Genomic DNA, 12098 nt, shown 5'->3' with positions numbered 1-12098 from the left:
GGCATTTCTAGGTCTGACAGGTTTGCCACCTGTCAGGGTTTCTGGAGTGAAGACCCTTTGGCTTAGTTTCTAAGGTCTTGAGTTCATGAACAAGAAGATATTGCTCCCGACAAGAAGGCAATGACACATTGATAGATTATGGGGATATGATAGATGAGCCAGGGTGCCCCTAAAATCAGGGTGAAATGTGAGGAGTAAAAAAGGTTAAACTGTAGACTTCCCAGTGCTCCCCAGTCACCACTTCTGCCAGGGTAGTCTTTTGTGTGACCAGACCCAACGCCACTGGAGACCCATCTACTGATTCTATCAGATCTGGGGTATCTGTGGGTCGTATTGGAAGCCCGAGGACCTGGTCCATGGAAAAATCCATAAATTGTCCTCCACTCCTGAATCAATCAAGGCCCATGGTATGGGAAAAGTCTGCTCGACCTGCAGGGTCTCAAGTTGCAGGGGAATCTGTAGAGTGGAGGTGGATGAGAAATTCCTGGGTTAGCATGATTTCAGGGTTTGTTCCTAGTGGTATCCAGACTTGGGTTTCCCACTGGGTGTGGGGTTAGACTTCCGTGTCATCAGATTAGCAGGGGTTGTGACAGGACACTTGGAAACTGCATGCCCTTCTCCCCCACAATAGAAGCAGAGGTCTCTCATCTTCTGACCGCAGGGTTTTCTGGAGCTGTCATAAGGCAGGCTCTGCCATCTGGGCTTTGTGAGGTTTATCAAAAATACTGGCAAACACTCATAGGAAAGGTCCCAGTTGATCAGAGATTCTGTTCTAAACAGAAGATGAGAGACCTCTGCTTCCTATGTCACTCAAGTCAGATGTTTGGCCATAGATACCACCTGGAATGATGCAACAATCCTACATTAGTTTTGGCTCAGCCTTCACGAAGAACTAAAAGATAAGCTGGTATGGGTGGACCACCTCCCCCACCACCATCACCAGTTTAGAGGCCTTCATGGACCTGTGCATCCAGATAGACACAACGAATGGCAACTGGTACATAAGAAGAGCCCATCTACCTCCTGCACTTACCCAATGCTCAGCCCTCAGGTTCAAGCAAGCTTGGCCTCGATTGAATTTTGCTATCACCTGCTGTATTTGTCATGCTAGTCTCAGGCATAAGCAGCAGCTCTTGCTGATTCCATGTAAGCAGTAGTTGATATCTGTATGTGTCTTGAAAAACAATAAAATAAATATATTCCAAGCGGTATATAATATTCTTCCTGACACTGTATCACCCTGGGCTGTGATCTCATCAGACCTCTCATGCTAAGCAGTCAGGCTCCTTATGGCCTATAAAAGAGACTTTAGGAAGTCAATAAATGATCATTTTAAAAACTCTAAATACATGTAACTTTACTACAAATACTAATTCAGTACATTTTCTGTCTCTTTTAGTTTACACCACCATTAAATATGGTTAGAAGGACAAAGAAATATTTCAGACTACAGTGTCTTACAGCATATCCTGTTACTTTCAGCTGCACAAATATTGCATGTTTATTTTCAGAAAAGAAATATTATTATTAATAATAATTGGTATTACTATAGCACCTAATATCCTTAATTGTGGACCAGGACTCCATTGTACTAGATGGGTACAAGCAGGAAAAAAAAGATGGTCCTTACCTCAGGGAGCTTACACTCTTAGAATAAGATGAAACAACAGGTGGATGCAGACAAGCAGGAGAGTACAAGGAAACAATGATCAGCATGATAGGCAATAGTCTCAGCACATCAACAGCCAAATCATTGTCAAATTTTTTTTGTAGGTGTCATAGCAAAGGAAAGTTTTCAAGAGGGATTTGAAGAAGGATAATGAGGTAGCTTTACAGAGGTTTATGGGGAGCTCTTCCCAAGTGTGAGGGGCAGCATGGGAGAAAGCATGAAGGTGTTTGCTTGAAAATGTAACAAGTGGGCGATGGAGGTTGGCATCATGAGTCACTTGGATGCAGGAGTCAGCCTCTCAGTATTGAATAATGTCAAACATATTTACTTTGTAAACAAGGCAGCAAAGCAGTGTACATAATCTAATAGACACTATAAACTATGGTAAAAGAACATTAATAAGATTGCCAAGTCAAGCACTCAAAAGTTAGGAAATGGCAAAATTAAGGTTGCCTGTATAACCTTAATTTGCTTTTCTTGCACATATATATTATGACACAATCTTTAGTTACATGATCACATATTTTTTCCACAGGGCCTGTGCTTCATTCAGTGTACAGGATTCTGGTGTTTCCTAACTTTTTAATACTTGATGTTGCAACTGTAATAATGTTCTTTTAATGTAGTTGTGTGGTGTGTGTGTATGTAATAAAGAAAATGGCAAATAGCAAAACACAGTAAAACCTGCAACCTAGGTGGGAACCTATGCTAGAATTAGCTAATTCTGTTAAAAATGCACTTTTGTCATTTTGACAGACCCAAAGACAGATTTTTAAAGTAGCGCCAAAGGCTTCAAGAACAATTTTGTTTAACCTCTAGTTGAAGTCATCTCTGTTGGGAACTCCTTTTTGTTGGTCCTTTCGGTGGTTGCTTCTGCTACAAGTTTCACTGAAGTTAATTTTGCTGATATAAAAAAGTTTAATAACCCAATCCAGCTTCTTTTCAACAAGCATCAACATCACAAAAGCAATTGGCACTGAAGGAGCAGAGACTAAACTACCCTATCATCAGTGGTCAGACTTGAGGTGTAGTTGATGCAGCAGGCAGCAAGGGGGGGCGGGGGGGGGCTTTCATTATCAACTCCTGTGCAATACCTGTTCTGTGGATAGAGGACTTATTTACAAGAATAAATCCAGCTCCTTTCAAAATCACTAAATCCAGATAAAATGAATGGAAATAAAAGTTTCTTTTCTTCCAGTGGTGGGATAATTGATCTAGACCTTATATGTTAATGGTCCTGTCCACTCTACAATTCAATAAATCACAGTCGGGGCTCTTAGTTGTGTCCCACAAGTGTTTTAATTTTCTTGTGCAGAGGGAACGTAATTAATCATATCATACGATAATCCTAAATAGTTTGGGTGCCACAAATGAAGGTTTGTCTATATTAGGGAAGTAGAGGAAAACTCTTCATTTACGGAGTTAGCTAACCCAGACCTGACCAGGGCCTTTTCCCTAATGTAGACTCAAGGTAACACATTTTCCTTTGATTCAGCTAGCCAGGGTCAACTCTAGGCTCCCCATGAACCTCAACCTCTCTTTCCTAATTTATATACAAATGCCGAGTTGTAACTGGTCTCCCCAACGTGGCTGTCATCGTAGTGTAGCTAGCACATTATTGAAGTTCTCCTCTAGTATCATTGTTCATAGCACACTCGGCTTTCAGAACGCTGGCACATAACTGTTGCAAAAATGCACTAGGTCACTCGTTTGCTACGCGCGAAAACCGGCGTCACCTCGATCCTGCCAGGTGCAGCGTGCCACTGAAGCGAGCGAGAGATGAAATCACGCACAGCACTTGGAAGGTTTAGCAAAGCTCGCTCCCAATAACCCTGCGGATACCGGGACAGAGCGCCTACTACTGAACAAAGAAGCCAACAGGTGGTTTGTCGGGCGTGGGTGCTTTATAGCAAGGGGAACCAAAGCTGCACGGCTGCAGGGTGTCTGGTTTTCTTAGCCTAGTAGCGCTCAGCTGCCCCGAGAAGGAAAGTCAGCGTTGGAGAAGGGAGAGGTAGCGGCTCTAATCCTCGGCAGTAGGGGAAGCAGCTGCGCCTTGGCTCCTCCTCTTCCTGGCCTGCTTTGGGTATCCGGCGCCGGCTGAGCGAGCAAGGCCAGGCCCTGACCGGAGACGGTGTGTGTAGACCATGCTGCTTTCGGCTGTTGCTGCAGGCAGCTGCCGAGCCCGGGCGCCGCCGGCGTTCTGGCTGCGAAGTGCTAAGCAGCGTGTAGCTGCCGCGCCTCCTGGGCCGGCGAGCAGCCCCCAATGGGCGGCTCTGAACTACCCTCGAAGCGCGTCCGATTGCGGGGCTCCGGCGCTGCCGCGGGCCCGAGATCCAGGAGCAGTCGGAGCCCTTCCCAGGGCTGTAGGAAGAGAGCAGCAGGTGCAGAGCGGCGTGGGGGCGATTTCCTTATAACTGGGCTGCGGCTAGGGGTGGAATTGGAAACCTCCGATCACATGGCAGAGAGAGAAGCCAGGGGTCTTGGGTGAGGAGGAGGCTGGGTCAGACCCAGTGACCATACCCCCCCCCCCCCCCAGTTTACTAGATTAATCGCATTGTGCCCGGACAGCAAAAATAAATGCAAAATCACCCCCATTTGAATCCATTTACTCTTAACCGGGCCTTCAGCAACGTGGATGAGATTGAAGCGGCAGCGCAGAGAATGCAAAAACTGTCCAGGGCAAGGTGTGTCCCGTTACTACTATGTTGATTGCCAATGCAAGCACCTAGGTAAATAGACCGTAGCATTGCCAATGCCAAGGGTTTGGAACTCAGGAATCAGCCCCTTTCCTCTCCTCCCCCCACAGTCGTACAAGATTAGCTTAAAAACCCTGAGTTTTTAAAAAACAAAATCTGGGGTTCTTTTTATTTGCCTTCTGAGTTCACATTCTCAAGTTTTTTTTTTTTTTTTTTGCAACCGTGTGGGATAGAATTTTTTAAAAAAAATGAAAGATGAGGACTTGGAGCTGGGAATTTAAGTAAACCATGCAATTTTATCACAGCTCTGAGTATTTGAAGAGCTGGCAATGCTGAGGACTGATAGGTGGCTAGAGATTTGTAACGGGCTTTTGCAATGAGCTTTGGAATGTGTGGCCTCCTGGCTGTAGTGCACCACTGAAGTCAATGGGTTCTACATGGACACTGGAGTCTGTACCACAGAGCATATTACAGAGCTAGGGCCCTGGGTAGGGTTTTAACTAGTGTTCTAGGGGTGAAAGGTTGTATGGCTGCATATCCCATTTCTAATCCCCTGAATCATTAAAGCCTTTGTCTCCTAACATTTATAAATTAGTTATATTTAATTTATATATATAAATTTATTAAATTTATCAATCATCATTCAACTATTTAGTGAGTATAGTTGTAATCTAATTTAATTTTTAGTGTCTATATTGGGTATAAATTCAACATCTACACCAGGAGAAATCTGAAATGTATGTATATGATGCTAATGCTTTATTTGCCATCTGCTGCTTTCATAGATCATATTTTCTCATGCGATATCTGTTCGCTGCTTCAGCACCTCCTCTGATGAACAACTGGAAGATGGAAGACTGATTTACACAGGGAATTTGGCAAAGAGAGTGTTGGGTATGTGATTGGAACTGATTTGGTTTATCTATACTTAAACATTTCTTTAAGACATAGTGTGCTTCTTGAGAATGGAGCCTTCCTTTTTCTAGTCCGATGCCCTAAGGACCAACTTGTGGTCCCTGGTACAATGGTATAACCAACCCCAAAGGTTCAAATAAAATGAGTCAGATTCTAAAAAATCACGATCTGTTAAAAAATGAGTTAGACTTTAAAAAAACATGAGATTGACTCCAAAACCATGAGATCTTTTTGAAAAAAGATTGTTGTGTCCATCCATCTTTAGATTTTCTAATCCCCCTTGCCTATCTTCAGTGAGTGTATGTGACAATTAGTATTGCCAAATTTGAGACTTTTTTGTTTGTTTTGCGCCCAGTGCAGGAGCTCTGAGCCCCATATCTGTCCATCCATCAGCCCCCATCAATTCTTCTCCCATGTCTACCCAGTACCCATATCAGTTCTGCACGCCCCCTACTTCAGCTCTGCTCTCCTGCAGTTCCTGGGGTTCTTAACACCCCTTTTGCAAGTCTGAGGGTGCGGCTGCAGTGGAGTCCCAGTCCTCCTTTCCAGGCCTGGAACAGGAGCAGATGGACTTGTTCACAGGAGGGAAAGAGGGAGCAGGGCCGCCTTGAAACAGTTTAATTTAATCAGGATTTCTGACTTGGAGCACAGCAAAGTTCACCAGTACAGCTCCTTCAGCTCATGAGCTGGAGTAGCTCCTGCTCCATCTATGTTTCTCCACATTCACCCTCCCCAGATTTGCTGCGTGCTGCTACAGAGCATTGCAATAGCACACAAGGATGTGGAGTTATTCTGTAGAGCAAAATGAGCAGCTACACTACTTTTGGGGACCTGCGCAAGGCAGGGACAGGATGTGGCCCTAAATTAATTGGGTAACATAAACCATTATGCTGGCTTTTGTGACAGCCATATTGGTGCTGTGAATGGAATGGAAAATTTTTAGATATACTATGCAGTGATTTTTTTAAAGATCACCTCAGTTGTGTTATGAGCAACTGTGCAGCCAAACAAGTATGCACTGAGCTGGTGGCTAAAGTCCCATCAAAGATCTGCATTGGAATGGGGACTCTTGACAGTAAATCAATACTAGATAGGTAAGTCAGTTCTAGTATATTGTCTGTTGTGCTTTTGCTTTATGTATTGGTCCAATTTCTATAATTTTGGGTTCTAAATTTTGTTAAGATGCATAGAGTCTTTTGGGCATGTGGCACCAAAATCCCCCTATTATTATTATATTGTCGCTTTAAGGATGGAACAAGAATAGTCAGAAAACTGTGTAAAACTGCAAAGCCCACATGTATCTGCAAACTTCCATGTATGCCGCTAACACCGTATGGGTAATTGCACAAAGGCTGATTTCCCTTTACTCTTCAGCTAGAATCTCCATTCCATCTCCGATGTCACTAGCTCAGTATATACTGAGTGTGTGACTAGAGTGGGACTTCCAGCATGAAGATGAAGCAGCTACTGTGCACACTTGCAAAAGTTTGGGGGGAGGGGTAGAAAATAAGATAATGAAATATAATATCCGTAATGAAACTCCTGCTGTTGAAATCTCTTTGGTCAGTCATCTTCCATAGGGCTTATTTTAAGAGTTAGTGTGAGGGGCAACTACCAGGTGGCCTTGGTGTGTGTCCCAAAGATTGAAGGGTGGTGGGAGGGGAAATGCATCTTCCTATATTAATTCTGATATTGCCCTAGACCATTGGTTCTCAGAGTGATCTGTTGACCACAGATGGTCCATAGAGCTGTGGCAATTAACTTACAGAGCTGCTTCTATTCACACACACTTAGTCAACTATAACTATGCATGCAAAACTTTATACTGTAGAATAAGCCTTAGTCTTCCGGAAATGATGATTCCTACTAGTTGAAGCCCTGTCTAAGACTTAACTAGAGTTTCTGGAGAGTGGTGTGTTTTGTCTTATAAATTAAACCTCTCGCCACACCTTGAGTGGCTATTTTACTCCTTTAGTTGTTGGGCATTTTCTGGTGATCAACCATGATATGATTTGCAGACATTGCCATAATTGGAGGTGGTAGCAAGCCCATAAACAAACAGAACTGTAGTGAGCCATGGCAAGTAGAATATTGTGGACTGCCAGCAACAAGGGGAAATTCTGGTGCTAATAAATGTGACTTCCTAGGAGGGAGAATAAGCTGCACTAAGCAAATGGAGAGTGTTGCTTCCTGGTTAAATCTTCATTGCATTTAAAGTGAGTTTAATTTCATCTTGACTCCTTTTATGCTGTCCTGATGTCACTTTTTAATGTAAACAATTACAGTATCAGGAAGTTATGGAATCAGGAGTTTGGGAGGAGAGGAGTTCCATGAAAAGATCTCTTTCTTAAGAAGTAGTCTATGATGTTAAAAAGGTTTGCAAATCACTTGCTTATGCTACGTCAAAAATCTTTTCAATGGTGTAGTCAGTGTAGATGTGCTACACCAGTGTTATTTACCAGGTATTGTCACTACCAATGCAAAAATCCCTAATGTAGACAGTCCTTAGACTGATTAAGGTAAATGTGGAGAAGGATTTAATAAATGTAATATGGGGATGTTCTTGAAATAAAGTTGATTGTTTCTGAAACCACTTGCTGATCACATTGTAAATTAAATTATTATAAAACAGAAATTAGGTATGCATAATCCACTGCATAGTTCAGCCAAATTCAAATGGGGGGGGGGATGAAGAAACAGGTCTGCACTTTAAAGAAATTATCTTTTTTTTTTGTAAAAGTATGAGGGAGTATCTTTGAAAGGAAGAAGAGATGGAAAAGGGAATCTTTACTATCTTTTTATTTAGAGCTACAGAACTTGCATTGTATTTTCACAGTTGTACTTTGGAAGCCCTGCTTGCATACTCCATCCATGAAGTGTATAAACCTTCATTCAAATTTCCTTCATGGATCTCTTGAATTTTCAGATTGTGCATCAATTTTTAATTTGTGAAGCTTTAAAAATCTTGTATTGGTAACCACTAATTTGTTAAGGCTTGCACATTCAAAGGTTCTTTTTTAAGTCAGTACTTTATTAAGTTATTTAACATAGGTATTAACTTTCTTTGCTAAACTGCTACTATTTCACCTCCTTAGAAACTAGAACTGAAGGTTTTGCAAAATGAACTGAGCTGCTTTTTTAATTTCTGTCTCTTCTGCAAGATTTTCTGTGAGGCACTATTTTATTTCAGTAGTTTTAGTTAATTTTTGTGGCATTTTAAGATACAAATTATTTATATAAATACTAAGTATGTCCCTGATCTTGCAAATACTTTCACATATGCTTAACTTTACTACCAGGAATAGTTAAATGTCAGCCCTTCAGAGTTAAGTTTTATGATATGAAAAGGCTACTTTTCTACTCATATATCCTTGCTAGTCATAAAGATTCTACAGCCCTTGGGCTAAACCAGCTTCCACTGAAAGAATCCCGTTGAAGTCAGTGGGAGATGGACCCTGATCCAGATGCTGCCTTAGTTGGCTTGTGCAACTGTTTTGCTTTCAAAGAGTTTTAACAGGTGTAAGTGACTGGAATTTGTAAACAATTCTTTTGAGGCAGTGTGGGTGAGAATCTCTCCCTTTCTCTCATTTGTGTTGGCTCTGAAAGGTTAACAGGAGTAAGAAATAGTAAAATTTTATCATTAAAGTATGCAAATGTGATTCTAAATATACACAGAGAATGGTGAGAAGGTGCTATTTGTACTTTTGAGAGTTGAACTGCACTTTAAAGCATTTCATTTTGGATAAAGACTAAGTTCAGTCCTCTGAACAAAGTACATTTATTCCCTCCCTAGCTAAACTTAATGGAAATAAATTACTCTTCTCTAGCAATATATAATATTTGATAGCTGCAGCTGAGTTCATAATAACTATTCTGTTTGCATAAACAGTCACTACACTACCAGAATTTAACTTCTTACTTTGTGAAACATTTTGATAATTAGAACATTAAAGATGTTTCATAAGACCTAACTTTTAGTTCATTAACCATAATGGAGGAAGAGGAGAAGGTCTGAGAGCTTTGATTTCCACATGATGACTTCCGGTTAATCCTTTCTTACCATGGAACTTCTGATCATCATTGAGTTTAGCAATTAAAGTAAAGCAGTGGATATATAAGAACAATGTGTATAAAGGATTGTAGAGATAGCTCTGATGATAAACATTAACCTGTGATTTTCATCTTTTTATACAGGTGTGAGGTTTTTCTCTTACTCTACCAGCATGTTTAGCTTTTGCATGATGCCCTACGTCATCTTCAAAACTGGCGTTGGAGTTGAAAGTCTGTTTTTACAAACTGCGTTTTACAGCATTGTAGGATTCTTTACATTTATAACACCGGTTACCCTGCATCTGCTTACAAAAGGCTATGTGGTTCGACTGTATTATAAAGCTGAGACAGACACCTACACAGCCATTACGTATAATGCTATTTTGGCAGAAAAAAGAACTGTGTTCCATCAGAGGGATGTCAAGGTTCCAGACATCAGCAAGATGTTTACAACATTTTATGCCAAAACTAAATCAATGCTTGTTAATCCAATGCTTTTCACACATCCACAGGACTATAACCATCTCATGGGCTATGACAAACCTTTTTATTTTGACTTGGAGGAACAAAAAGAATCCAGTGAAAGCAAATAGAATGAGAAGATGGGGGTGACTGTCTTTTATGTTTGTCCAGTGCTTCATGTCTAAAACAATACACAATTCTATGAGGTATTCATAGGTCTCAAATAATTTAGTCCTTTTTACATATTTCAGAACGTATAGGAGCCTGAAGTTTTTTCTAATTTCAAAAAAATTGGAAGCATCTCCTCAGAATGAAAATTAAAATAGATGCATGTGTGTCTGCCATATATTTATTTGTTCTCAGTTTGATTTGTCGTTACAATCATGAAGAGAAGGAAAATGGATTTGATCTTATTTTTATGGCTGCAAGCTCCCCAACACAGTATTTTAAAACCTTAAAATCCATATGTCCACCAGCTTTCACCAATCAAGTACATAAATAAGAAGTTGGAGGCCCAAAGAATGGTCTGCATCTAAAAAGCAAAAGGGCCAGATTTTTTGTCCTGTTCAGCTGGTGTGAAGAGAGTAGAGACTGTCCATGACTTTCCCAGGTGGGAATATTCCCAGCATGGAGGAGTCCCCAGGGAGCAGATAGCTACTGTTGCTGGCACTTACAGCTGCTTCCCTGCCACCCTCTGTGGCAGGAACAGGAGGTGTATCTGGAGCATAATGCACTCTGGCTATCCCTAGCTGTTGGATGGTCCCTTAGAGGAACTCCCACATTAGTCTATCCTGTACCCATGGCTGGAATGGAGAAACTGTGAGCCCATACTACTGCCTCAATAGCCCCTCTGCTCTGCTGTGCTCAATAAAAACAGCTTAGCAGAGAATCTGTTCCACTGAGATAATGCAGCATGTACATTTGACAACAGAACTGACCACAGAATATAGCAAAATGGGTTCCCACCTCATGCTAATGAAAGCTCTGAAGCAAAAGACATCTTCTGTGGACTGCTTGGTCTTTTGGACCCTATTTCCTTTGGAATTCATAGCACTGCAAATAAAATAGTTTGATTACAAAGGGGATTAGATCTCTGAATCTTTGTCAAAATGGATTGTTAGGTCAGTTTTACTCCGAATGTACAGAAATTGGATTTCAGTGTTCCCTTTTAGAACAAAGGAAGCTTTTGAGATATAAGATGATGGGCTTTTGTTGGTGAATAAATATTCAATTTCGCTTAAAAAAATTAAGATGCAATGAAAGGCTTAAAATATTTTGAGGTTTTAAAAATTGATTGAATTGACAAATAATGTAAAATTAATTCAGATTAATCCATTTATACCAGCACTACACTTCATATTAGGGGAATCTGACACTTGGTACTAATGCACTAAAGAAGTTACCCTACTTATTTTTCTTCGTAAAGGTATTTTCTTTTTAGATTTCTCCAAAGTTCCAATTTGGGAAACGGCTTTTTGATTGCAGTCTATTTTCTTATTTTAATGTTTCACAACAGAGAAACAAAGTAGATTGCATATTTTAAAACATCTATATTTTACTTGCTTTTATTCTATGTATTGATCTAACTCTGGACACCTTTGATGAATCATTTAAAAGCAAACCATGCCATAGAAGGGTTTTGTGGAACTTTTCTTATTTCAAAATGGTTATACATCTTAAAGACCCAACGCTCAGTGAAAAGACTCCTTAGGTAAGCAGCAACTTGGCAAATGATGATAGACATAGACCAAAGACACCTGATAAATATAATAATTGCTCTGAAATCCATTATTTGAAGTGTTAGTGCTGAGTGAAATACAATTTTATACATAACTAAAGGAAATCTTTAGACTCTTGCATTTGCTTTGTCTTACAAAGTTGTTCCTAGTTCCATACAATTTAGTATCTGCTGTCATGGAAATTTTGTTTAAGAAAAATGCTATGCTCAGTCTCCTCTCCTTTTTTGATGATAGCTGTTTACGCATGTTGGAGTTAGACTCTAAGGTCAGAAGGGACCAATATGATCATCTACTCTGACCTCCGGCACAATGCAGGCCACAGAACCTCCCCCACCCACTCCTGTAATAAATCTCTAACCTATGACTGAGTTATTAAAGTCCTCAAATCATGGTTTAAAGATTTTAAGAGAAGTCACCAGCAAGTGAGCTGTGTCCTACGCTACAGAGGAAGGTGAAAAACCCCTAGAGCCTTTGCCAATCTGCCCTGGGGGGAAATTCCTTCCTGACCCCAAATATGGCAGTCAGTTAAATCCTGAGCATGTGGGCAAGATTCACTCGCCAGACACC

General features: G+C 40.8%; 1 protein-coding gene and 1 long non-coding RNA gene across 2 annotated transcripts; one reads left to right on the top strand and one right to left on the bottom strand.

Annotated features, from left to right (window-relative positions):
- Window positions 1-320: 320 nt before the first annotated feature.
- Window positions 321-3399, bottom strand: LOC137156700 (uncharacterized). Its single transcript, XR_010920865.1, has 3 exons — window positions 2483-3399; window positions 1034-1174; window positions 321-456 (listed from the first exon to the last, which is right to left on the bottom strand). It is a non-coding gene; the product is annotated as an uncharacterized lncRNA (long non-coding RNA).
- Window positions 3400-3644: 245 nt separating this feature from the next.
- On the top strand, window positions 3645-11654 carry TMEM70 (transmembrane protein 70). The gene is made up of 3 exons (XM_067553604.1): window positions 3645-4050; window positions 5151-5259; window positions 9475-11654. Exons 1-3 carry the CDS (start codon window positions 3814-3816, stop codon window positions 9921-9923), a joined length of 795 nt encoding a protein of 264 aa, XP_067409705.1. The 5' UTR covers window positions 3645-3813; the 3' UTR covers window positions 9924-11654.
- Window positions 11655-12098: the final 444 nt, after the last annotated feature.

The sequence above is a fragment of the Emydura macquarii genome, unplaced genomic scaffold (assembly GCF_026122565.2).
Source record: "Emydura macquarii macquarii isolate MOO-44397 ecotype Brisbane River unplaced genomic scaffold, CSIRO-AGI_Emac_v2 contig_1477, whole genome shotgun sequence".
In the NCBI taxonomy this organism is placed as follows: domain Eukaryota; kingdom Metazoa; phylum Chordata; order Testudines; family Chelidae; genus Emydura; species Emydura macquarii.
The sequence above is the reverse complement of the archived record's forward strand: the minus strand, read 5'-3'. Positions and strand labels throughout refer to the sequence as shown.